Below are 27103 nucleotides of genomic sequence, written 5' to 3'. Positions count from 1 at the left end.
GACAGCGAGTTAGACTAATGGAATGTAGTTATTTGCACTGTTTCTTCAGTAACAGTCTTGCTAACACAAACTTCTCATTACAAGAAACAGAAATATTTTTATTTCGTGGCTTGGCTTCTCTCTCTGCTTCCCACTCTCCCTATGATGCTTTTGTGCTTCCTTGCTTACCCTGTAAGCCAGCATCCTCATTAAGGTGCTTGCCACTGGTGTGGTACAAAAAAAGGCTCCATGGCCAGCAGAAGGGAGGGACAAAGGAAAAGGAACAAAGCTTGGCTTTATCCTTCTCTGTGAGTGTAAGCAGGGAAGACTTCAGGACCAGGATGGTGGGATCTTTATGCAGTTTCCTCAAATGCCCTTATTACCATAATTTCTGAAATAATAATATAATAAATACTTTATTACCATAATTCCTGAAAAGGAGAGGTTGAGATTGCTGGTCTTTTTCAAACTTTGAGTTCAGTGTAGTGTGTTTGTCTAACCTCAGGCTTTGTCTGTAGTGAAACTTGGAACTTCCTTGATCCAGTTTTTGAAACAAAAATTACTAAAGTTGCAAGAAACTGTGTTAGTTCTCTGTGATCTCTGAATCTGTGCCCTTAATGTGCAATGCCTGGTTCCACGTTTTACAAAATCTGATGATCTGGTTCAGGTGGGGAGGCAGTTTGGGAAAGGCATCTGTGTCAGTTCCCTTGAGCCCAGGGCTGCTCCGTGTGCCCCTGGAGCCTGGGAAAGAGCTGAGCTGTTCCTGCTCACTCACAGACACCTCAGGAAGCACAGCACAAGCTGAGCAAATACAGTGTGTAAGGAAAACACTCGTGTGTCCTGGCAGCCACACAGCTCACTTCCCTTTGCCTGTTCTGTGCAGAGTTCTGAGCTCTGTCTCTGCTCGGACACGCGGAGCTGCAGCGCTCTGGGCCCGGCCTGAGCAGTGTGAGCTGGGAGTGCAGAGCTGGGAAAATGCTGAGGAATGACACTTAGCTCCTCTTGTGAGGCTGGAGAGCCCAGTGGCTTTTTCTGAGCTGTTGGTTTCTATTGTTTCTATTCCTGTTGTTCTGTCAGCAGAGGCTGTTAGACTGTCCAGCACCACTGAGTGGGACCTTACAGGTACCAGGGGTGTGTCCATCTCCACAGGTACTGTCTTGAGCACAAGGCAGTGTTCAGTTTGTAACAAAACCAGAAATCCTTATCACTTCCAGCTGTGTACTGGTTGATATGCTACAGGATGTGAAGGACAGATAAAACAATTTTTAGTATTTTTAGGGGTTGTCAGCAATAGCAAGTGCAGGTCATGAAGGAGGGGAGGAGGAGAAATGGATCATGTAGTTATCCAACTCCCTGGCCATCACAGTTATTTTCTTTCCTCTCTCTGTGCTAGGGCTGTGTTTTATTTGTATCTCTTAAAGAAAAGAAAAAAGAGCTGGTCCCTTTAGCCATCTCTTCTGGCATGCTGGGTTTCTTCAAGGCTGATTCTATTTAATGGTGTGACATATCAAGCATTTGCTTTGTTTTTAAGGGAGGTGGGAGAGGACTATGGGATATTTTATTTAAATCCTAATGTGTTTATTTAAAAAATATCTGCCATCATTCTGAGTTCTGTTGGTTTTGTTTTGGTTTTTTACAAAATTGTGTTTGTTAAATTTAATTTCTAGTTTTGTTGTGAGTATGCCATTTTACCTCACCAATCTTTCTGCTAATCCAGCCCCCTCTTTCAGTCTGCTGGGCTAAGTGCAGGGGGACACTTAGGGGCTCTCTGGGGAGTGGGAGTCCTCACGGATGTGGGAAGAGGAGGAGGAGAACCCTAAGATTTCATCCACTCCTAACTTGGCACTATCTCATGATGAAGCAGCTGGAATGGCACTGGCAGCAGCAGTGCTGCATAACCCAGCTCTGTTCTGGTGCAGCACATGTGCAGTTGCTCTCCACTCTACAGAAGAGATGCAGCATTTCCATCAGCAAACAGGAAGCTGAAAACTTTTTGCATTCTGTGCTTTTCCTTCTCTAAGTTAAAATAATTCCAGTGAACAAGGTGGCTGGATGGAAGCAAATTGAGGAAGAAGAGAGATATTTTTTTCCTTGGGATGTTCACATGGTTGTGGTTAATCCAGCTGAATGCTTTGGCTGTCACATGTTGAGCAGCACCTTCAGAACTTTTGCCCTGCAAATAAACATATATTTTTATTTTTCATGCAGGTGATGCTTTCACTTTCCATTAGTTTGCCTTTGAAGGGAGAAGGCTCCTGCAATGCCTGACTCTTTTAGTTAGTGAGACTCCTGCTGTACACATCAGTGCAAGGCTCTTTGGATTCTGCTCTATTGGGAAATGTCCATTTTCCCTGGCTTGAAATGTGCTTTTCAAAGTGGGTGTGTTTTTCGTGTTGGGTGCAGAACCATGAACCTTTTGGAACCCCATCCTTGATCCAGTCCAAGTGAACCATACCAGCTTCAGGGACTGTTTTCCTGTGTGGATGGATGCTGGTTTCTCAGATGAGCATCACCTGAAATTCCAAAGCTAAAAATGAAAATGTTAAAGGGAAAAAGTAAAATTTAACTTCTCATTTACTTGAAATTTAGTCTCTTCTCCCTTCCCCTGCTTTATCAGTGCTTACCTCACTTTGAAGCAGACTGAAAAGGAATTTAATCCTAATCTTAGTGAAGTGTTGTGTTGTAGTTTGTTTTTTTGTTGTTGTTGTATGGTTTTCTTCATTTTTTTGTTTTGCTACATTATAGCTGTATTAATCATCCTCTTCTCTATTCATTTTGTCACCACTTGTTTTTTAGTAGCATTATTTTTGTTTCCTTGGTTCATGACTGACACCTGTTTAACTTCCATGTCATTTCAAAACAGTTCATTCATCCTTGGAAGGGGCACGTGAACCCAAGGAGCAACATTTCCCTTTTGTCATGCAGGACTTTCCCTAGGAATGTTAAACAATTACAGTTATAAATTACAGGAATTAATTATACATAATAGTAAAGACTAATAAAAAGAATTGTAAGGAGGAAATTAGTTAAACTAATTACTGTTGTTTTGTGTAATTTAATGTGCGTAAATTTATTAAAATTGCATAATTAGTCACTTTAAATTTAATGACTGGTAAAACTATTGGTTAAATTTCTGTGCATCTCAGTACTCTTCTGAGCTCTGAAACAGCTCATTCAGTAAAGAAAACCTTCCATATTTTCCCCTTGTTAAGAGCTGTTCTTCAGCTGACTTGTTGAGCTTCTCAACATTTAATGTTTTGCTCAGGCTAATTCCACTGAAGTGTGATGCTTTAAAAACTACTGCAATTCATTGCAGAAACATAAAATAATAACTTTAGTCTGACTTTTAATCAAAATTTTATAATTAAATTGGTTACTTTCCTGCTCCAAAAGAGACCCTGCTTCTATATAACTTCAAAGTTAGTGAATGGCAGGATCATCCCCTATGGGGCCTAAGTGCTGCTTTTCCTTTTGGAAACTGTAATTTCTGAGTGGTTGCTCTAGAGCAGTGCTGTCATGTCTTATTTGTTATGTTTTGTTTTTTCAAAGGAAGAAATAAAATGCTCCTAAAGAGTTTTACCTGTGAAGACTGTCAGTCTTCCACTATCTGTACAGTCAGTGAATCTTCCAAGAAACCTAAAGTGATGACTTCCGGTTTATTGTGGGTTTCTGCACGCAGTGTTATCAAAGGAATATAGAAGAGAGAAAACATTCAGTCAATCTGTTTTTAAAAGAGTGTTTTTATATGTTCAGTAAAAAATTGAGGCTGTTTGAGCACAGTAGATCAATTCCTTTATAATTTATCCCTTCCAGCTACCTCATTCTTTATAATCAGTAGTTCCCTGATAGACTCTGTCAGCTTTCTAACAGCTCCATACACATCTGTAGTGCATCTCCAGTTACCTTCCATACAGCCATCCTCCCTCCCCCAGTCTGTAACTCATTCCTGTGACCCTGTGCCCAGCAAGCTTGGGCTGCACTGGGATGGAGCCAGGAGCTCCTGTGTGTGCAGGATGGATCCAGGAGCTCCTGTGTGTGTGTGCAGGATGGAGCCAGGAGCTCCTGTGTGTGTGTGTGTGCAGGATGGATCCAGGAGCTCCTGTGTGTGTGTGTGTGCAGGATGGATCCAGGAGCTCCTGTGTGTGGTCAGGATGGATCCAGGAGCTCCTGTGTGTGTGTTCAGGATGGATCCAGGAGCTCCTGTGTGTTCAGGATGGATCCAGGAGCTCCTGTGTGTTCAGGATGGATCCAGGAGCTCCTGTGTGTTCAGGATGGATCCAGGAGCTCCTGTGTGTGCAGGATGGATCCAGGAGCTCCTGTGTGTGCAGGATGGATCCAGGAGCTCCTGTGTGTGTGCAGGATGGATCCAGGAGCTCCTGTGTGTGTGTTCAGGATGGATCCAGGAGCTCCTGTGTGTGTGTGCAGGATGGATCCAGGAGCTCCTGTGTGTGTGGTCAGGATGGATCCAGGAGCTCCTGTGTGTGTGTGCAGGATGGATCCAGGAGCTCCTGTGTGTGTGTTCAGGATGGATCCAGGAGCTCCTGTGTGTGTGGTCAGGATGGATCCAGGAGCTCCTGTGTGTGTGTGCAGGATGGATCCAGGAGCTCCTGTGTGTGTTCAGGATGGATCCAGGAGCTCCTGTGTGTGTGGTCAGGATGGATCCAGGAGCTCCTGTGTGTGTGTTCAGGATGGAGCCAGGAGCTCCTGTGTGTGCAGGATGGATCCAGGAGCTCCTGTGTGTGCAGGGTGGATCCAGGAGCTCCTGTGTGTGTGTGCAGGGTGGATCCAGGAGCTCCTGTGTGTGTGTTCAGGATGGATCCAGGAGCTCCTGTGTGTGTGCAGGGTGGATCCAGGAGCTCCTGTGTGTGCAGGGTGGATCCAGGAGCTCCTGTGTGTGTGTTCAGGATGGATCCAGGAGCTCCTGTGTGTGTGTGCAGGATGGATCCAGGAGCTCCTGTGTGTGTGTGTGCAGGATGGATCCAGGAGCTCCTGTGTGTGTTCAGGATGGATCCAGGAGCTCCTGTGTGTGTGGTCAGGATGGATCCAGGAGCTCCTGTGTGTGTGTTCAGGATGGAGCCAGGAGCTCCTGTGTGTGTTCAGGATGGATCCAGGAGCTCCTGTGTGTGCAGGGTGGATCCAGGAGCTCCTGTGTGTGTGTGCAGGGTGGATCCAGGAGCTCCTGTGTGTGTGTGCAGGATGGATCCAGGAGCTCCTGTGTGTTCAGGATGGATCCAGGAGCTCCTGTGTGTGTGTGCAGGATGGATCCAGGAGCTCCTGTGTGTGTGTGCAGGATGGATCCAGGAGCTCCTGTGTGTGTGCAGGGTGGATCCAGGAGCTCCTGTGTGTGCAGGGTGGATCCAGGAGCTCCTGTGTGTGTGTGCAGGATGGATCCAGGAGCTCCTGTGTGTGTGTGCAGGATGGATCCAGGAGCTCCTGTGTGTGTGTGTGCAGGATGGATCCAGGAGCTCCTGTGTGTGTGTGCAGGATGGATCCAGGAGCTCTTGTGTGTGTGTGCAGGATGGATCCAGGAGCTCCTGTGTGTGTGTTCAGGATGGATCCAGGAGCTCCTGTGTGGTCAGGATGGATCCAGGAGCTCCTGTGTGTGCAGGATGGATCCAGGAGCTCCTGTGTGTGTGGTCAGGATGGATCCAGGAGCTCGTGTGTGTGTGTGCAGGATGGATCCAGGAGCTCCTGTGTGTGTGTGCAGGATGGATCCAGGAGCTCCTGTGTGTGCAGGATGGATCCAGGAGCTCCTGTGTGTGCAGGATGGATCCAGGAGCTCCTGTGTGTGTGTTCAGGATGGATCCAGGAGCTCCTGTGTGTGTGTTCAGGATGGATCCAGGAGCTCCTGTGTGTGTGGTCAGGATGGATCCAGGAGCTCGTGTGTGTGTGTGCAGGATGGATCCAGGAGCTCGTGTGTGTGTGTGCAGGATGGATCCAGGAGCTCGTGTGTGTGTGTTCAGGATGGATCCAGGAGCTCCTGTGTGTGTGTGCAGGATGGATCCAGGAGCTCCTGTGTGTGTGTTCAGGGTGGATCCAGGAGCTCCTGTGTGTGTGTGCAGGATGGATCCAGGAGCTCCTGTGTGTGCAGGATGGATCCAGGAGCTCCTGTGTGTGTGTTCAGGATGGATCCAGGAGCTCCTGTGTGTGTGCAGGATGGATCCAGGAGCTCCTGTGTGTGCAGGATGGATCCAGGAGCTCTTGTGTGTGTGTTCAGGGTAGATCCAGGAGCTCCTGTGTGTGTGCAGGGTGGATCCAGGAGCTCCTGTGTGTTCAGGATGGATCCAGGAGCTCCTGTGTGTGTGCAGGATGGATCCAGGAGCTCCTGTGTGTGTGTTCAGGATGGATCCAGGAGCTCTTGTGTGTGTGTGCAGGATGGATCCAGGAGCTCCTGTGTGTGTGTGCAGGATGGATCCAGGAGCTCCTGTGTGTGTGTGCAGGATGGATCCAGGAGCTCTTGTGTGTGTGTGCAGGATGGATCCAGGAGCTCCTGTGTGTGTGCAGGATGGATCCAGGAGCTCCTGTGTGTGTTCAGGATGGATCCAGGAGCTCCTGTGTGTGTGTGCAGGATGGATCCAGGAGCTCTTGTGTGTGTGTTCAGGATGGATCCAGGAGCTCCTGTGTGTTCAGGATGGATCCAGGAGCTCCTGTGTGTGTGTGTTCAGGGTGGATCCAGGAGCTCCTGTGTGTTCAGGATGGATCCAGGAGCTCCTGTGTGTGTGTGCAGGATGGATCCAGGAGCTCCTGTGTGTGTGTTCAGGATGGATCCAGGAGCTCCTGTGTGTGTGTTCAGGATGGATCCAGGAGCTCCTGTGTGTGCAGGATGGATCCAGGAGCTCCTGTGTGTGCAGGATGGATCCAGGAGCTCCTGTGTGTCCAGGATGGATCCAGGAGCTCCTGTGTGTGTTCAGGATGGATCCAGGAGCTCCTGTGTGTGTGTGCAGGATGGATCCAGGAGCTCCTGTGTGTGTGTTCAGGATGGATCCAGGAGCTCCTGTGTGTGTGCAGGATGGATCCAGGAGCTCCTGTGTGTGTGTGCAGGATGGATCCAGGAGCTCCTGTGTGTGTGTGCAGGATGGATCCAGGAGCTCCTGTGTGTGCAGGATGGATCCAGGAGCTCCTGTGTGTGCAGGATGGATCCAGGAGCTCCTGTGTGTGTGTGCAGGATGGATCCAGGAGCTCCTGTGTGTGTGCAGGATGGATCCAGGAGCTCCTGTGTGTGTGTTCAGGGTAGATCCAGGAGCTCCTGTGTGTGTGCAGGATGGATCCAGGAGCTCCTGCGTGGTCAGGATGGATCCAGGAGCTCCTGTGTGTGTGTGCAGGATGGATCCAGGAGCTCCTGTGTGTGTGCAGGATGGATCCAGGAGCTCCTGCGTGGTCAGGATGGATCCAGGAGCTCCTGCAGGTCTAGGAGATGCAGTGTCTGAGACCTGAGTGTCCCAGGAGCTGAGCAGAGCTGCAGTGGGGTTTGGCACACTGTTCCTAATGCTGGCTGTATTTCTCTCCTCCTGTCACCAGAGCGTTCGTGTACCTGAGCAACCTGCTGTACCCAGTGCCCCTGATCCACAGGGTGGCCGTGGTCAGCGAGAAGGGCGACGTGCGCGGCTTCCTGCGCGTGGCTGTGCAGGCCATAGCAGGTGAGACCCTGCTGCACCTCCAAACACCAGGCTGACAAACCAAGCCATTCTCCTGGTACTCAAACTTGAATAACGTTCGTCTTGCAGAGAACACTTGCTCTCTGTTGCTATTGAAATTATTTCATTCATTGTTTCACCATATGGGTTGAGCATGAGTAAGTCCTGAAATAATTCCTCTGATCAAAAGATTTTAAAATTAGGGTGATGTTGACTGCTGCAGTCTGTACCTGGCAGCTAATAAAACCCTGCTTTTTAGGACAGTGGAAGATTTAACTACTGTCAGTAAGTCTGAAAACTGAAACTAAAGCAAAGCTTTTTCTTTCTGGCACCCCATATAGACAGTGGAGAAGGGTTCTTGGTTTGATGGTTTTGGTGGCCTGCATTAAAGTTAAATGTACTAAGTTTTATCTGTGCTCAAACTATCCCTTTAAATAATGCTCAGATGTGCTCCTCAGGGGTCTGGGGAGAGCATGTGAAGAAGTTCCTGAACTGATGTTTTTCAGCATGGCATAAACAGAAATCAGCAGCAGTTTCCCCCTCACTAAAAATGTGAAGACTTAGAAGCTGCTTTAACACAGTGTTTAATCACCAGGAATTCTTTTCAGAGGAGAAGAGTGGATCTATGGAGTGGTGACAGCCTCACCCAGCGCTGAGCTGCCACTGTGTGTGTGCCAGAGTTAACTGCAGGTCACTGCTCAGTGTGAGGTGGGCTGCTTGGCAGGGCCATGCCTTACCCATGCTGGTGGGAGCTCAGATCCTTCCCATCATTTGCTGTTTCCAGCAGTGGCCATCTGCCAGCAGTTCTTGCTTGTTTAGGTAGCTTCACTCTCCGTGGGAACATAGAATGAAACTCAGACTCTGAAGATGTATAGCAGTCACTCTGGCAGGGATTAAAACAAGTGAATTAAATTCTGGTTTAATGTGTACAAAAGTTTAGTTTGGTTTGGTCTCCTTAGCATTGACTGAATATTTCCAAAGAAATATTTATCTGTTGAAATGAACTGAATACACCATGGCTAACAGAAACTGAACTGGGGACATCTCTTGAAAAAGGGCCATGGCATATTTGATCCCTAAGCAAAGCTGTGGAGCACATTCTGAATCTTGGGATTTCTCCTGTGAGTATACATTTACTATGAAAAAAATCCTGCCATTTAACCAGGCCCTGTTGTTGCTCTCTGTGAAGAGGAGGAGGTGAAATGAGCAGATTGTATGGACAGATCCAGCTGTCAGACATCCAGTGTGGCCTGGTGGAGCTTTGCTAGTGTTACTGCTGAGTTCATGGCTACAGAATTTGAGATGTTAGGTTGCCTCACTATAATAATCAGAAGTAAATAAATAATGAAAATTAGTACTAAAGTTGGTTTGCATTCAAAATTCTCTAAAGTGAAATATTTTCATAATGACACTTCAGAGCTTGTCTTGTTTTCCCACATCTGAGTTCCTGTTTCTGGCATGGTTTCTGGATAGGTTTCTGGCATGATCTTTTCCAGCACTTGATCCAGTTTGTAACTGAACGACTCTTCTGCTTTCCATTTTGGTTTCCATTATAATGAAAATTTCCCTTTGGGTAACTGGGGTCTCCCTTCTCCTCCCCATCATTTATTTATCTATCTTCTTTTTTCCCTGTTTTTTTTTTAGCTGATGAAGAAGCCCCAGATTATGGCTCTGGTATTCGACAGTCTGGGACAGCTAAAATTTCATTTGACAATGAGTATTTTGATAAGGTAAGAATTCTTAAAATTGACTTAGGTATCTTTGAGCGTAGTAGTTTCTGCCTCTAAATTGAGAACACATGTTTTAGGGAAAGAAGGGAATGGCAAACCCAGAAAGTGCAGAGTCTGTTACATTTCATTTTTCAGAGTGATTTTTCTTCAGTTGCGATGACTCGGTCTGGACTGTCACTGGAGGAGTTAAGAATTGTGGAAGGGCAAGGACAGAATTCAGAGGTTACCACTCCTCCAGAGGAGATCAACAGAATGAATGAGCTGGGTAAGCAAGAAAACTGTGGTAGTTTTGGAGAACTGGGAAATTTGTGACACTTTCAGTCAATCATAGAATGGAGTTCTGAGTGTCCTTCAAGAATGCCATGGTTAGGGAGAGGTGTTACCATGGGTTGAACATGAGAGATCCTGGACTTAACTCATTTGAAGAACTGTGCTGAAAAACTTCCCAGGTATTTGGATCTTCTGGTTATTAGCAAATTATTTGGGTTTAAAAGGAAAAAAGAAGTGTGATGGGACTAAACTGTCTCCTGAAGAACTATTTTAAGAAAAGAAAGGAGAAAAAAAAATAATTTCATGTGGGATGTTTTTTTTCTCCCTAAGACTTGAAGTCAGCCACTTTGGATGGAAAGATGACCATGGAAGGATTCACTGAGGAGATTGGTGATCACCTGAAGCTGGGCAGTGTGTTCACCTTCCGTGTGACAGTGCTCCAGGCCAGTGGCATCCTACCTGAATATGCAGATATTTTCTGCCAGTTCAAGTAAGAATTTGTCCTTACTTGCATTAGGCAATTAATGATTTGATAGAGAAAGCAGTGATACTCTGAGAACTTTTTAGATGGGTGGAGGTGTTGTACAGCAGAGAAAAGCACCTTGTTGCTTACTGGAGTTCCTGGTCCCCACTTTCTCTTAAGCAGGTGTTAAGGAATAGTTTTGCAGAAAGGAATTAATAACAAAGTGGATTCAAAAGTTACTAGTTTGTAGATAGCTTAGAGTTTTAAGCTTTTCATATGAAAAGTTCAATACTAGATTGTACATACCCCCATTTGAATGAAAGCTGCATGACCCTGGAGGAAATCAGTACTTCTCAAGAGAAAGTGGTCTTAGGCTTGGGTTCTTAGGATAATGAAAAGGAATGATAATGACACAAAGGAAGTACAGGAGTTGTGGTCTGACAAGACTGTGGTATTCCCAGCTTTAGGTCATCACTCAACAGCTTCTAAAGTTCCAGCAGAATATGTTTCTTTTAAGGTTTTAGGTTTTCCTTTCAGGGTTGGATTCAGAGCACAGCAATTTTCATTAAACCATTCTGTGGTGGCTGATTTTTGGTTGATTTTTTTTTTTTAAGCTTTTTACATCGACATGATGAAGCTTTCTCAACAGAACCTCTGAAAAACAATGGCCGAGGGACTCCCCTTGGGTTTTACCATGTTCAGAATGTGAGTAAAGCTTTCCATGAGCAGTAAATTCCTCTATCAGCACTGGCAGTTGTGTGTGTCCTTCAAGGCAAACAGAATTATTAAGAATAGACAGTACTAGGAGTGATCAGGTAAATGATGTAATCCCCATCACAAAGCAAAACACAGAATGATTATTTGTGGCAAATTTAACTCTTCTTTCATCTCTACTTCCTGCCATTGAATTCTTTCTTTCCTTTCCAGGATGAAAAAAAGTCTAGAATTCAGGAAATAAAATATATGTGTGACTAGCAGTGCTCATGATGTCAGATGAACTGGATATATCTATTTTTATGAACTGTGTAATGCTTTGGTTACATGCAGCCTCCTCTTTTCCTACTTGAAATGCCTCATACTGAAGCTTTAATTTTCTCCTTTACTGGAGAGTAGAATTAATGCCTAAACCAAAAGGGAATGCAGTTGCTTTTATTGTGAGTGACAATAAGTGATGTGAAAACTACAGACTCCTAAGAAAGAGTTCCTTTTTTGAATGTCTCATTTTCTTTCCTCACTTGTGAAATAGATTGCTGTGGAAGTGACAGAATCATTTGTGGAGTACATCAAAACTAAGCCTATTGTCTTTGAAGTCTTTGGACATTATCAGCAGCATCCTCTCCACCTGCAAGGACAGGATCTCAACAGGTATTGCTCACTAGCCTGGCATAAAGGCACTTGGGGATCATGCTCAGGTTGTGCAGTTCTTCACATTCTCAAGCAGAATTCCTGATGGAGGTGAAAGTGCTGGCAGAGGCCTGTTTACCCAGTGTAGTGACTGATGGAATTGTTCTGCCCTCTCAAACATGGAAAGCTGTTCTGCCAGTCCATCCTACAAACACCCTGCTGCTTGGAGCATACTGGGAACTTCAGCAGTGTTCTGTGAGCTCTGGGAAAACCTCAGCAGTGCTCCTGGGCTTGGTTAAGTTAGAATAAAAAAAGAGCATGTGTCAGTCTGAGAAGTGTGCTCAGCCCCCTTGTTTTCCTGGCAGGGGATATTTACCTGTCTTCATAGAATCATGAGGATATTTTTAGAGACAGTAATAGGTGTGTGATACAAAGGTGCATGTGTGTGCATTTGTGTGTATTTCTCATGTTTAACTGCCTCTGTACTGATAATTCTTAATTTCTCTGTAGCCCTCCACAGCCTTCTCGAAGATTCTTTCCTCCCCCTATGCCACTGTCAAAGCCAGGTGAGAACAGCTCTCTAATTCTGTACATCACAGGTCTGCTACTGCAAATGGAGGTTGTAGTGTGTTCCTGAGGTATCCAGGACACCGAGGAATGTAAATGGAGTGAGTGGTACTAGGGGCATTGAATGTCTTTGCTGGCTCTTTGCCTTCTCTACGTGTTTTATTTTTATTTCTTCTCAACCTCCTCTGCAGGAAGTGCTGCTTGGTTCATTAGGGGGTAGAATTCCATTCCTGAGGTGTTGACCATATTCCATGAGAGCATGTGGCTCTTCCCATGCTTACTGAGTGCTTAATAACTGGAGATTTGCTTATTCATTAATTGCTTCATCTTTTTGCTCTCTCACATTCTTGTTTAGTGAGTCAGTCTTGTTGAAATGATCCTTGGTTTTCTTTGCTTAATTGGAATTATGCATGCTGAACTCTTCTGTGATTTTTTTTTTTTCCATTTCACCTTTGATTTCCTCCTTCTTCCTCTTTCTCTCACCTGCATATTTCTACCATATTTCTGTGTGTGTTCCATTCCCTCTGCAGACCATGAAAGGAAAATTGAGTTGATTAGGTACCTTATGTCTGGCTATGTAAACGTGCATGTGCTGAACACGCTCTCTGAGCATGCCAACGTGCTGGCCTCCTCTGCTGTGGCTGCTTTCCAGGATGGAGCTGACCAGCTGCCACCTTTTCTCTTTCTGCCTGTTCCCAGTTGTCAGAGCGAGCGGGCTCCTAAACGAGATGGTTAGTAGCCAAACTTGGTCTGTGATAGATGTAGAAGTAGTTCCAAAATGTGCTTGAAATTCCTTTTTCCTTCATCATGTAGTAGTATTAGGAGTAGAAGCTGCCATGGTTGTGCTCATGGAAGGATGAGGCTGTGCTTAAATTTAGGGCTCTTTCAGAGAGAACCATAGAGACAGTCTGTTGACTCCAGTGTGCTGGGAGTCACAGATTTTTGTGTGTAACTGCATCTGTTCCCTGAAACTTCCAGGACCTCTGATTTTTTTCTGTGTTCTGCATAGAGTTTTGTGATTCTGGGATGAGAGATGCATATGAAAACACAGGCAGGTATAGAGGAAACATTCTATTCTATCCTGTTCTATATAGGTTTCCTTTTCACTCACCTTCCTTTTCTGCCACTAACAGTGCTGTTCCTCACTTCCATTTCTATTCTGTTTTATTTAACTCAAAAGAAAGTCATGCTGATTAATAATTGTACCAGAGCAAGTCTGTGAGAACATCTAGAACCAATCTTCCATGTTTAGTTAAACGTGTCTTTCTGTTGTTTTTATGTTCTAATGCTTTTGAGTCACTCTGCTTAGCAGTAAACTTGGATGACTTGTGTGTTTGATGTTCCTCTGGCTGTGGTGAGTTCTTGTGCAGCTGCATGAGATGATTCCATGTAAGAGAGTTACTACCTTGAGTAACGTGTGGGGAGGTAAATGATGAGCCTCGAGCTCGCTGCCTCACAGGGCAGAGCTGTGCTGTGGATCACTGATTCCTGTAAAATCTGTCCCTCTGAGGCAGCTGATAATTTACCCAGAAAAGAACCAGATCTCAAAAGAGACCTAGGCACACCTGTAAGGACCTGCTTTAACTGGGGGCTGTTCTGTCCTTCCAGTGCATGGGAAATTAAGTCATGGTAGAAGCTGAAGGATACAGAGGTGAAAAGGTGGGAGAACCTAAAGAACACCTGGGCAAGGGAGGATTGAGTCTTGAGAGGTATTGAAGGGATATTCAATAATTATTTGGCTTAATAAAAGCAGTGAGGTTAACATGTGAAAGGAGAAAAAATGGAAAATCAGAATTACAAAAATCCCAGTCAGAGTGTACAGGAATGAAGCTTTTAAAATATTCCCATTTACAAAAATGTGATGAGTGAACAGATAAGAGAAGGCATGTAATGGTAACTAAAAGTCATGATGTGTGAGGGAGTATTAGGTTATTTCTAGAATTTAAGCTGTCTCATTATTATTTTTTTTTAACATGGTTTATCCCTACATTTGTATGAAAGGAATTAGAGGGGATCTGGCTGGTTATACTCACTAATGCTAAGAGATAAGGAGCCCAGAAAAAATACTTTGGCAGGATTAGGGCTCTGGCATAAGTCTTGTTCTGCCTTTTTACATATACAACATCTTAACCAAGTGGTGCAGGAGTCTGGCAGTTTGTAACATGAAGAAGTGAAGACTGAAGTTTAAAGTTCTGTTCTTTTCCTCTTGTGTGGGGAAGGTGAAATGTACATTATGGGTGAGTAATACTGCAGATGAGCAGACCTCAGTAATTCTAAATCACAAAGCATAAAGGAAACTTCTCTGTGCATCTGAGGGACTGTGTATTTTTCCTGGCTCTTTGGATGCACTTTTGTTCCCTCATATAACTTCAAAAATTTTACCTATTCTTGTAACCTAGATTTAGAAAACAACTAAGAGAAGTAATGATTGCTGTAAGCAACATCATTTTCATGGTAAAAGCTGTGGTCTGCCTGTCTACATAGAATATGTAGGACCTCTGAAATGGCACATTCCTGTGAGCCCTGAGTAAGCTTTACTTGTTCAGTCTTTGTAAACCACTCTGTTTTTCTTCTTTCTTTCTTTTCTTTCGTTAAGTGCCAGCTACAAAGCTGAATACTATGAGCAAGCCGAGCTTGGGTCAGAGTGTGAGCAAATACGACCTCCTTGTGTGGTTTGAGATCAGTGAACTGGAGCCAACAGGGGAGTAAGTCCTGTATTAATATTGTGTGTTTTAAGAATGGTGGTTTATGAGATTTCTGGGTTTTTTTCCCTTTGTTCTGTTCAGACCAGGTTGATGTGTAGCAGTCACCACGGTGGGGGCCTGGCTGGTTTGTAGTGATGGGGTGTCCAATCTGCTGGCAGTAGTTGTCCCCATTGGAAAGGACCAAAGTGATAGAATGACTTTCACACTTGGAGGGCTCTTTCCATGGTGAAATTCCAGGCACAGGTGCTGCAATTTCCCTTGTGTAGGCCATGAGTTTGGATTTTTTGGGACACTGGAGACTTTAAGCTGCAGTCACACAGCAGACTCTGTTTAGTGTTCATCTCTCCTACAAAGGTTTTCCCTGACAGATCTTTAGGGGTTCTATTGGGAAGTGAGTTCCAGTTTTCCATTAGTACTGGAAGTTCAGTGGATGATACTTCCACATTTCACTGATCCTGTAATGCCAGAAGGAGTCTGTTTGTAGAGTAGGTAGAAGGACACACTCTTATGTCTTCAGCTGCTACAGGGAGAGGAAGCTGCTGGCAGCAGAAGCTGCTGTGCTGGTACATCTTTCCTGCCTGCTGATTCCCTGTCTCACACAGGTACATCCCTGCTATTGTGGATCACACCGGGGGCCTGCCCTGCCAGGGGACCTTTCTGCTGCACCAGGTACTGCTGAAAGCTGTGGAGCCCCGAGTGTCATCTCTGCAGGGAGGGAGGGGATGCTGCTGACTGGGGTTCACATCTCCTTTCCCACACAGCTGTGCACTGACAGTCAGCATCTCCCAGTCTGTGCTTGGGCTGCTGGCTTTGGGCTGCTTGGTCCCCAGGGTATTGCTCTTCCTGTTGCTTATCAGTGGGCATTGCACTCGTGGAAGATGAAAGCCTTTTAAAAAGCAGGAACCTTCAGGACCAGATTTGTGCCTTTCAGTGCCTCCAGCAGCTCTAAGGACACAGAAGGATCATGTGGACTCAACTTCCATTTGCTCTCTCTCACTGCTTGTGGTTGTGATACATAATTTATTAAGTGACTGTATCTCAGTGCATCTTCAATGCCTCTTATAATCCTTAATAATATTTTGTCTCTAGCTACATTATAAAGATAATCTTAGTTAAACGTGGTTTATGGGTTTAAAGTTATATTTTTGCTACTCTATCTTTGTGAGGGAAGCATTTCATTTCTTTTACATATGAGAATATAACATCCCCTTGAAGTAAATTTTAGGGCCCTGCAACAAGAAGGTGCTTGTTCTGTCACACTGGTTTAAATTATATTATTTACTTAACTCTTGCAGTATAAGTGCAAAATAGATGTGTGTGTATGAGCACTTCAGGAAAAACTTGAGTTTTGTTTCTGAACTCCACCAGGGTATCCAGCGGAGAATCACAGTCACCATTATCCACGAGAAGGGCAGTGAGCTGCACTGGAAAGATGTGCGAGAGCTGGTGGTTGGTGAGTAAAGGGTTTTGCATCTTGTTCTGTAAGGAAGAAAAACTATTACTGGTAATTTCTCTTTGTATCAGATTCTGTCATTTTTATGAGCACTGCCTGTAAGAGGAGGATTTTGAAAAACATCCAGAGGAAAAATTTAAGTTTTGAAACTTCCACTTACAGCTGCTGGTTAATCATGTAGTCCAAAATTATATTTGGGAAAACAAATTCCTTTAGTGTTGCAGTTTGAATTTTAATTGATTCCTCCTCCCCTTTTCAGGGCGTATAAGAAATAAAGCAGAGGTAGATGAAGCTGCTGTTGATGCCATTCTGTCTTTGAATATTATCTCTGCAAAATACCTGAAGTCCTCTCACAGCTCCAACAGGTAAGTGAATGAAGTGACCATTCCAGCAGGAATCTGAAATTTCTTTGACCTCTGATGTACTGGCAGGATGTGTGGAAAGCTGGGAATGTGGCTAATTGTTAAATGTAGAGTTCCATGGGCACAGAACACACAGGTGGAGAATGAACATCACTGTAAATTCTTGCTGATGCTGGAATCTGTTGTGAAGGGTTTGCTGACGATGCATCAAAATTACTTTCCACTTGTATGGACCATAAAGGGCAGATGTCAAGGAACAGTTTGAGAGGGCTGCAGGATTTAACCCAAAACTTTTAAACTGACATCAAGGTTTGGTGCTGGAATACAGCATTGATGTACAAGGACAGTTTTGGGAGGTACATTTATAGATGTGTACATATTCCTGGAGTGAGCATGTGACAATGTAAGCCAGAGCCACACTTTGTAAATTCGTAATTTGGGGATTTGTACAGATGTATGACAAGTTGAGTCCAGTTCCATGTCCCTGCAGTGTGGCACCAGCAGGGCTGAGGAGTTTGTGGCTCTGTGTGTCCCTCATTGCTGCACTTTGTTCTGCTTCAGTGTCTGCAGCCAAGTGCAGCGAGGCAGAGGGGGAATGGGGCACAGCCACTCCCTGCTCTGACAGCAGAGTCACTTGGCTGCTCCCTGGCTCTGCTCAGCTGGTGCAAAGCAGGAATATCCCTGGAATGGGGCTCTGAGTGGCTGTTCCCAGAGGGAGGAAGGTTTGTGTCCATCTCTGCTGTACCTGCTGTGAATGCTGGAGGTGGGATCCTTCCAAGCACTGGAATTCTTCCTTCTCTGTTAGAGGCCTGGACTCTGAAACACCTGCAGCATTCAAGTGGATTTGGGATGCTGCTCCTGCATACAGGACACCTCTGCCACCTCGTGTGTGTAAAGGCAGGCAGGGACAGGGAGGTTGGCAGTTGTTACCTTCCACTGAGAAGGGGGAATTTGAGTGTGTTGGAATGAATGGATCAGAATAACTGGAAAATAGGGAGACTGTTGCTGGTTTCCTGTCTGATACTGTTGGATTTGCAGTTGGAAAGCCCTGTGCTTTCTGTTCTGTTTCAATAAACTCCTCCATATTTCTGGAGTTTTCTATAAGGTGGGCAGCCTGGATGAAGGATGAGTGTGATGAAGCTGTTTGCCATCTCGTCCCAAAATGCCAAGGTTTAAGCTGTGGGATGAGTGCATGGCAGTGTGGTGGAATGGGATTGAGGTTCTGGTAAGGGATCTGTCTTATGTTTGCTCATTGTCTGCAGACTTGTTTGCTGCTTTCTGTGGGGTTTTTTTCCACTTTGTTTTGCTTTTTAAGTCCACTTGTTCTGTTCCTCTCACCTCTTGCTTTTCTGTTCTACTTGTGGCTGCACTAACTGAAGCTCTTTCTGTGTTTTTACAGGCTCTTTCTTGATAAGGATATGCCTAGGTATTTTCTGTTTGCTTCCTTTGTACATAAAGATTCTTAAAAATAGAATGCTTTATGTCCCGTTTGTCTTGCTGCCACTTCCCTCAACTTTTACTGAATTCTGTTAGCACACCTCTTAGCTCATCCAGAAGTAGTCTTCCTTCTCCTCCTCCTGCTCCTCTTCCTCAGTGTCAGAGGGTGATTCAGGTACAGTTCACTGGGGGACTTGAGAGGGTGAACTTCCCTTCACATGTGAGAGTAGGAGAATTTCCTTCATGCAGTCTTTCTGACTCGCTTGATGTGCCATCAGATACAGACTCTTTTTGTAGTCCTTGCTATTTTCTTCCCTTGTTCTGTATCAAAGAACTAAATTTGGAGTTTCTCACGGTCTCTGCTGCTTTGAAGGACCAAGCCAAGGACTGAATTATGAGGTTACTTGAATTGCTCTGATCAAATAGCAGTGGCTGCCATGTGACTGCTATTCAGCCTCTGTTCTAGGCTGGATTTGCATCTGAATTTTAACCATGTGGTTGCCACTCCTTAGTTTACCAGCTGGCAGAGGAGCCAGACGTGCAGTAACTGCCCAGGCTGGATTCCTGTTCCCCCTTCCCAGTGGGATCACAGCCCCACAGTCTGGGGCACTGCACGCTGCTTTCCGTGCTCTGCCTCTGGACAGGGCAACACAGAGTCTTCAGTGCTCCCAATTCACCTCCTTTCACTAATGCTAGCATCCACTTCAGAATCACTTGAACCTGTCTCTCCTGTATTCCATGCTTTGTGTGCTCCGTGCTCCCTTTTCCTCCGTGTGCCGTTGGCTGTGCTGAAAGGAGTTTGCTCGCTTCTGGTTTTTGTCTCCCTCTGTAACTGTTGTAGCAGGTTCTGGTTTGGACAGGCAAAGCTGTGTGTATTTAATTTCCTGGCTAGGAAAGATCCACTAAGATAACTGCCTCAAAGCTGTGCTTGACTTCATCCTGGTGTTTGTCCAAACATCATTTTACTCGAGTGGTACTTCTGCACTGAGGAGCATTTGCATCTGTGCTCTCTCTCCACGAGGAGAAACCTTGTTTGGCAAATGGTGCAGAGCTGATGCCAGGGCTATGTACAGTGGTTTATCCATCTGTGATCAGACAGGTTTTACACTACTTCCTCTTCCACCCTGAGAGTAGATCTGGAATTTGCTAGAAGTTTAAAAAATTGCTTGCTGTCATAACTAAGTCATGATGCAAGTTTAAAATGTAAGGATTCAACATGGATGTGTAAAGGCTGAGAAAACAACTGTGCTCTTTGCCTAATCTAACTCAAGTGAGAATTATTACTTTACAGTGCTTCACAGTGTTTTTAAAGCTACCAATTATTTGGCCTTTAGGTTATGCTTCTCTGTATTTTTAATAGACACAACATATTTAGAAGTAGTTTCTTAAATGTGGTTCTTCAAACGCAGGCCGTATCTAGCAGAGTTCTCACTTGTGCTTCATGGTGCCTTTATGTATTAGCTTGGAGCTGTGTCATTGGTGTCAGAGAAAGGGGTAGCTCCTGGGAGCTGTATGTGAGATTGAACTCTTGTTTCTGACACGTCTGCTCTTAGGCTGTTTCATGTTTCTTTTCGTTTTGCTTTGTGTTTTCCTGTTTCTTCTACCCCCACCCTGTGGTTTGTCCTTTGTCTTTGGTTTCATCTTCTATTTTTCCAAGTTGGGAATTAGTACAGAAATTCTTTAGAGAGATAACTTTTTAAAAAAAATAATATACATGAAGCACTTTCTTGCTTTTAGTACCACCTCAATTGAACTCAAAATGGCAAGAGAATTTGGGAGGGAAATGATATAGAGGTGATGAAGAATGAATATCTTCTGTTTCTGTTATCAGTGTGGAAAGGTGTGCTGAGTTCCTGAATAGGGGCATAGGTCTTCTTTCCAAAGGGACCTTCCTGAAATCAGCTGGTGCCTGTGAGAAAGGAGAAAGCTCATTTCCCCAAGCCCCTGCTAGAGGAGAGAGTGTAATATCACCTTTAGATGTGGTGATTTAGCTGTGCTCTGTGTGATGCTGTCTCTCACTTTTACTTGAACCTTCTGGACTTCTGGGCTAGACCTGTGGGAGCTTTCAGCTCCTCTCTTTCCTTGTCCCAGACTGAAGAAATGTCCTACAGAAGTCCTAAAATACAATGTAGAATGAGTGTGGCTTATAAAAAAGAATCTTCCCATGCACTTTTAAGATGTAGCTGGGCTGAATTTCACCTGAAGCAGTAGAAATTAATTTTCTCTGTTTAGAAACAATTGTTTGGTGCTGACTTCCCTGTAGTGCTATGACAGCTTTTGTTTTCTGCATTCCCTCTTTTCTCTTTTAGCTGAGTCTTCTCTATAAGAGGTGGTGGTCTTCATGTCACCCTATTTGAGGTAGAGGTAAATGATCTTGGAAATAAAGAGAAGGTTTTTGCTTCAAGTGTTTGTTACCCACTTCACTGGAGGATGATGTCAGGGAAGAGATGGGCTGCAGCAGAACTCTTACTATTGACCTTCTACTGTACTTTTTTCCAGGACTTTCTACCGGTTCGAGGCAGTTTGGGACAGTTCCTTGCACAACTCCCTCCTCCTCAACCGAGTGACACCATATGGTGAGAAGATCTACATGACCCTTTCTGCCTACCTGGAGGTGAGACACCAGTGCCTTCCTGCTGCCTGTGACCCCTTTGAGACAGGACAGAGTGTACTGAGAGAAATACATTCAAAAGTAATTTGAATCCTGAAGCCAGTGAGAGTATTTATTCATTTTCTGAGAACAGGATAGAAAAAATATACTCACAGTTGTGAGTCACATCACATCTTGATGTCAAGGTATGACTGTCTTACAACACAAGAGATACTGGTGGTCTTACCTTTCTGTGCCTTGTTTTATCTGTCTTTGTATCTGAAAATCCACTGGAATCGGTGAACGTTCTTGTTTAAGTACTGGTGTTACAAACAATGGCTTAGCTCTTGGCTTTGTGTGCAAGACACTGTTGTTTTGTGTGGGAAAATCAATTCACTCAAGAGATGCATCAAGAAATTTGACAGTTCTCTTTCCCAGATACACATATGAAAACCCTTCACCAAAGACCCAAACAAGAACAAATCTCAAAAGCCGTCTCACTGAGGGCAGCAGAGTAACTTGGCACAGTTGGCTGCACCCATTCATTGATTGCTGGTGTTCCCCTTAGCTTGACCACTGCATCCAGCCTGCTGTGATCACAAAGGATGTTTGTATGGTGTTTTACTCCCGAGATGCCAAGATCTCCCCACCGCGCTCCCTGCGCAACCTCTTTGGCAGCGGCTACTCCAAATCCCCGGACTCGTAAGTGCACTTACAATTCTGGTACTGATGCTTTTTCTCAAGATTTGTGTTTTCTCTTAGAGGATGTAGTTTAGTTTTCTTAATTTTTTCTTTCCTTGAAACTCAACCTGCTGATAGGTTCTCCAGTCTGGTTTTGAATGCTCTTTCTTGCATTTATTTCAGTGAAACTCTGATGGCTTCTCTCTTTACTGACCTCTTTTCCAGACTGACAAGAGTTGGGAAGAGGGATCCATTTTTCAAGCTTGCACATAGATGACCTGGATCCTGATCTGGAATTTACTGCAGCATGTGCTCTCCAAGTCCAGTGCAGAGTGGGGGGAAATGTGGGGGAAATGCCATTTTTGGGGATCTTGCAGTCTGTTCTGGCTGTTCTGTGCAAGAGTAGGGTTGAGATCTAGTTCTAACTAACAGCTGTACTTAAAATTCTGCTTTGGGAACCACTGAGCTAAAGCTGGAGCACTTTATTTCTGAAGATAGTAAACAGTGTATTTTTGTTTCTTCTGCTTTCCTGTGAACAGCAATCGAGTAACTGGGATCTATGAACTGAGTTTATGCAAAATGGCAGACACAGGAAGTCCAGGTAAGCAGTGACGGGGTGTTCCAGTGATAAATATGAAATACTGCAGGAAATGCTCAGGCAGAATGGAGGAAATAGTTGTGTCCTGATCAGAAGCAGTTCCTAGCAGTGTTTCATAGCAGTGTTGCTGTTGTATTTTGTAGCTATTTTGCTGTAAAATATTTACTCAGGTTTTTACTTTAGACTCAGGTCTGTGTTTACCTGGTGAAGAAGGGTTCACTGGAAACTTGATGTTTTCTGACATGGGTGACTCAGGGCACTGAGCACATATACCTGAGTCTTAGGAGCATAATTCATGGCTCATAACTAACAGCTGAGACTGGGGTTTGCAGCAGTAGAGATTTTTCTTGTCTTTTGAAGATGTTGCTGATTTCTGATGCCAACTTCACCACTTGAAAGGAACGTAGTTCATGGTGTATCTGTGTACTTTTCTTCTAAGATGTAGAAAATTAAGTCCTTGTGTTGAATTAGGCTGAACAGGAGTTTGCATTGTATCTTGGTCAATAGAAAATATCTGAAAGAAGTAAAAAAGCTGGACTAAATCAAATATCTTTGGTTGTGTATTTGCAGGTAATGAAATCCTTGTGTCATGTATTTCCAGCCAAACAGCAGAAGTGCTGGTTCTTTGCAAATTGTTTCTTAGCAACACCCCTGTGGCTATGGTTTTAACATGTCTCGTGTTGTTTTTTACTACTCAGGAATGCAGAGGAGGAGGAGGAAAGTTCTGGATACTTCTGTGGCATATGTGAGGGGAGAAGAGAACCTGGCAGGTTGGAGGCCCAGGGGTGACAGCCTCATTCTAGAGCATCAGTGGGAACTGGAGAAACTGGAGCTGCTGCATGAGGTGAGTAAAGAGATCAATGTCAAGATTTAAATAAATTCTCCTGTCAGAGAAGATGCAAGGTATGTGACTGGCTGCTGAGTAGTCTTCAGCTCAGAATCTCAGTGTATTCAACAAAGGCAAGTTCAATTTCCAGTGCCACTGTAGGCTCCCTTCCCTGGGGAAAGTTACTGGTATGAATAGCAAAGGATTGCTAAGAATTCAGTGTCTGTAAAATTGGCACCTTCCTGGAGCAGATGATACTGATTTCTTTTCTTACTAGGTGGAAAAAACCCGACATTTTCTTCTGCTTCGTGAGAAGCTTGGTGACAGCATCCCCAAGTCCCTGAGTGACTCCTTGTCTCCCAGTCTGAGCAGTGGAACCCTCAGCACCTCCACCAGCATTTCCTCTCAGATTTCAACCACGACCTTCGAGAGCGCGGTGACGCCCAGCGAGAGCAGTGGCTACGACTCCGCGGACATCGAGAGCCTGGTGGACCGGGAGAAGGAGCTGGCCACCAAGGTATGGCACAGGGCAACCATGCTGCTGGCAGCTGGGGTGCCACAGGGGATTACAGCTCAATCACAAGCTTCTCAGATATTTGGTGAATATCCAGTAGTGTGAGAGTTTCATTTTAACATCTCGGTTAGTGAAATAAGCCACTCTCACCAGCCAGTGTGGCTGGGGAGTTTGGGCTGTATCTCATTCCCCTGTCTTAGTGGTTCCATAAAGACTTTCTCATTTTATCAAGTGAAGTGATTATTCCCCTCTGCTCTGATTTTTCATAGCAGTTTAGAATTTATTTTTTCATGACCTGCCAAGTGTGTCTTGGCAAATCACCTCTTCTGTTCAAATTTCTCTGAAAATCTAAATATAAAATCCTTCTGTGTGTCTCATTTGTTTCCCCTCACCCCCACCCCCCCTTTAGTGTCTGCAGCTTCTTACTCATACCTTCAATCGGGAATTCAACCAGGTGTACAACAGCATCAGCGATTGTAAGGTAAATATTTCATGTAATATTTCTTTGTAATACACTGTATTTGTAGTACAATAGCAGCATGTTTGTGGGTCATGGAATCTGCTGATAATCTGAAAAGATAAACCACTTTATAATAATTTATTGTGTTGTATTTTCAGTCTATTGAAAGCATTTGGCTACTCAGCATCAGGTTCCAAAGGCTATTGCAGGAGTTGGAAATGCAGTGGACTTGGACTGTACAGTTCCCAGTTCAGCAGACTCTTACTGTCTTTCCCTATGTAAAAGGATAAATGATGCTTAAAAACTCAACCTGTAGGCAAAGGGAATACCAGCTTTCAAACTGGATGATGTTGTATCCACTGAGGAAGTCAGAGTGTGAATAATCAGGAGTGTAGGACATGGATAATAACAAGCTGTGTCTGCATAAGTGCTGCTGTATTTCTACCCCAGATGGGTTTGTGGTGGTTTGTGTGAAAATTTGCTCCTGATAGGGGAATGGCAGATGAAAAAGCATTTCTGTTATCTGAGCCTTCCCTGCTGGAAGCCATCTGCAGGCAGGAGTGACCATGAGCTGCAGCCCAGCTGCTGTGATGCTTTCCCTGTGTTTGTGCTTGCAGCTCTCGGACATTTCTCCCATTGGGAGGGACCCGTCCGTGTCCAGTTTCAGCAGTGCAACCCTCACCCCTTCATCCACCTGCCCTTCCCTGGTGGATTCCAGGTGCAGTTCAGTTGATCAGAAGTAAGTGTAATGTATTAAAAGGAAAACATCACTTTCCACAGTGATTCACAGATCTCTTTGCTGTTTTCTGATTTTTCTCCCTCTTTTCTTCCTTTTCCCTACTTTCAGATATTTCTCTCTACAGCCCCCTTGCCTTACTTCTCCAGTCACTCTTCACAATTCCTTTTCACCACTTTGTTCTTTTGAAATATTTTTTTTTCCCCTTTGTGTTGGGGGAGCAGTCAGATGCTTGTCATTCCAGTGACCAATGCATCTACAGTGTGTGGAGTCCACAAGTTTTTTCAGAGGTCTGTTGAAAAGGTCTACTAATAACAGCCCAGAATAAACCAGTTTGGCCATTAATCTCTGTTTATGTTTCTCAGCTGTATCTCTCCAAGATACTTTTGATGAAATTTGGAGTAACTATGTAGTGAAAGACATAATTTGTACCTTCTCAGTTCAACATCCCTGAGGGAGGAGTGCTGAGGAAATAGAACATTTTACATCAAACATTAGTAGGATGTGTTGTGACTATGCTTAGCAGGAGAAACAAGGTAGAGGTAGTAGGGAAACAACTCACTAGCGGTTATTGTAAGTTATGTTCCACAGATATCAAGGGAAAATGCTATTTAATATTGTACAAAAGGATCCCAATGTTACACCATAAATCTGGGCTGGAGGATGGAACTTCAAGCTGGCCTGTAGATGTAAGCTTAAATTCCATTGTCACATTCAGTTGCTTTGTTGCCATTTACATTTTTTCTCTCTACTTTTTTTAAAGGACACCAGAAGCAAATTCTCGTGCCTCCAGTCCCTGTCATGAGGTGGAACAGTTCCAGATAATTCCTGCAGTAGAAACTTCCTACCTTGCCAGAGCTGGAAAGAACGAGTTCCTAAACCTCGTTCCTGATATTGAGGAAATCAGACCAGGGTAAGTTTTCCATTGGTCTGTGATTGTGACTTCCCAAGAACTGTCCCAAGGCCTTGCTGAGATTTGTAGGTTCTGTGTCCCACTCAAAGAAGGAAAATTGCCTGTGATAGCAGAGCTGCAGAGTCCTCTGTGATGGACTGGGGAAGGTTGTGTTGATACTTGACCTTTGCAGTGTTTGTTCCCTGCATCTGCTTAATGAGCAGGAATTCCAGTGAGTCAAATATGAGATTTGTTATCATCAAACCATGGCTGAAGTTCACTGAAGAGATCTCAGGAGACTTTCTTTCTGTCAGACTTTTGCATAGTTGTTGAAAACACAATTCATCTTGTTTTAGAACCTTTTCAGAATACTGTTGCAGACAAAACAAGGGACCAAGTGTCTTACTGCACAGTGTTTTGCAGTTAATAGGGATACTTGGGAGAAAATCTATTTCTGTTTTGATGTGGGTTTGCTTTTCCAGCTCCGTGGTGTCAAAGAAAGGATACCTGCACTTCAAAGAGCCACTCTCCAGCTCCTGGGCCAAGCATTTTGTGGTGGTTCGCCGTCCCTATGTTTTTATTTACAACAGTGACAAAGATCCTGTAGAAAGAGGAATCATAAACTTATCCACAGCTCAGGTGGAATACAGTGAGGATCAACAGGCAATGGTAAAGGTCAGTCTGAGAGCTGCTGTTCATTTATCCATAAAGCAAGAGCAGTACAAGCAGCAGTGTGTCTGTACCATCAGCTGTGTCATCTCTGGTACAAGGAAAATGGATCTGAGTCCTGGAGACGTTGAGGATTTTACCCACAAAGTTCCCAGTTTTTTCAGGGCATCTTATGGTTTTAGACACAGTTGTAGCTGAGAGTGACCTGACTGCTGTCACACATCAGATGAGCTTTTAGGAGCATGTGTTGGTACCATCACCCTGCATGTTGGGTTTTTGCAGCTTTCTTATATTCTTCTTGTGTTTTTTATGGGCTTGTGTGTTTTTGTTTGTTTTAAAAACAAAACCCCACAAAACAAGACATACAAACATCCTGCAGGGAATCAGATGAACTCTGCTGGTCCATCTCAGCAGCTCTTAAAGCCCACACTCAGCAGTTAAAGACCATATTTTGTAGAAGATAATGACTAATAATACCCTGGAAATCACCAGTGAAACATAAATGAAAGCAGATTCTCTCAGAGGGGAAATGTGCATCAGCCTGTGTGCTTGTAGACTTTTTATTTGAAATTGTCCTTCATGTTGCAGACACCCAACACGTTTGGAGTGTGCACGAAGCACCGTGGAGTCCTGCTCCAGGCCATCAATGACAAGGACATGAATGACTGGTTATACGCCTTCAATCCTCTCCTTGCTGGCACAATTCGGTGAGAGGCAGCTCCTGGGCACTCAGGGCTGCAAAGGGAGGTGCTCAAACCAGGAGGCAGATGGTTGGTCACAGATCTTAGTCTTGTTCTGAGGAATTTGACAAGATATGGGAACTGGAGGAGGGAGGAGAGTGGGCAGAAAGACCCCAGAAAACAAACCAGCCCTGTATTTCAGGAGCTGCAGGGGCTTGGGATGTTCTGAACAGCCATGTCCAGTTTGAACACGTGTGGGATGCTACATTTGGAGAGCACAAGATGATTTCCCTGTATGGCCATTTTACAAATTTGTGAAGTTTCTTACTTCCTCTGTGCTGGACTACCTTTGATGATGAGCTAAAGCAGAAATTAAGTTCCCTTTTTATAACTTCTCTAGCAGCCTTTCCAGATCTTACTCCACTGCAGTAGCTCTTCCTTTCAGAAAAAAACCCCAAAAGACCCCAAAAACCAAAAAATGAAGCTGTTACCCTACAGCATCAAATGCTTTCT

At 44.4% G+C, this 27103-nt stretch overlaps 1 protein-coding gene across 11 annotated transcripts in view; it reads left to right on the top strand.

The window, feature by feature from the left end:
* The window catches only part of KIF1B (kinesin family member 1B), an 83842-nt gene that overhangs the window by 51963 nt on the left and 4776 nt on the right, over nt 1-27103 (top strand). For 6 of the 11 annotated variants that reach the window (XM_058854904.1, XM_058854903.1, XM_058854901.1 and 3 more), the window contains 22 exons: nt 7498-7616; nt 9258-9343; nt 9479-9608; nt 9944-10103; nt 10691-10781; nt 11323-11441; nt 11931-11986; nt 12518-12718; nt 14584-14692; nt 15295-15361; nt 16061-16145; nt 16405-16510; nt 20444-20558; nt 21103-21236; nt 21755-21816; nt 22512-22657; nt 22917-23156; nt 23563-23634; nt 24231-24352; nt 25113-25262; nt 25724-25916; nt 26499-26617. In XM_058854904.1, coding sequence (XP_058710887.1) covers nt 7498-7616; nt 9258-9343; nt 9479-9608; nt 9944-10103; nt 10691-10781; nt 11323-11441; nt 11931-11986; nt 12518-12718; nt 14584-14692; nt 15295-15361; nt 16061-16145; nt 16405-16510; nt 20444-20558; nt 21103-21236; nt 21755-21816; nt 22512-22657; nt 22917-23156; nt 23563-23634; nt 24231-24352; nt 25113-25262; nt 25724-25916; nt 26499-26617 — 2682 coding nt within the window. Of the gene's footprint in view, nt 1-7497; nt 7617-9257; nt 9344-9478; nt 9609-9943; nt 10104-10690; nt 10782-11322; nt 11442-11930; nt 11987-12517; nt 12719-14583; nt 14693-15294; nt 15362-16060; nt 16146-16404; nt 16511-20443; nt 20559-21102; nt 21237-21754; nt 21817-22511; nt 22658-22916; nt 23157-23562; nt 23635-24230; nt 24353-25112; nt 25263-25723; nt 25917-26498; nt 26622-27103 lie in introns of those variants that run through there. The other 5 variants (XM_058854911.1, XM_058854909.1, XM_058854905.1 and 2 more) reach the window with 2 other exon arrangements.

The sequence above is a fragment of the Poecile atricapillus genome, chromosome 22, assembly GCF_030490865.1.
Source record: "Poecile atricapillus isolate bPoeAtr1 chromosome 22, bPoeAtr1.hap1, whole genome shotgun sequence".
NCBI lineage: Eukaryota > Metazoa > Chordata > Aves > Passeriformes > Paridae > Poecile > Poecile atricapillus.
The sequence above is the reverse complement of the archived record's forward strand: the minus strand, read 5'-3'. Positions and strand labels throughout refer to the sequence as shown.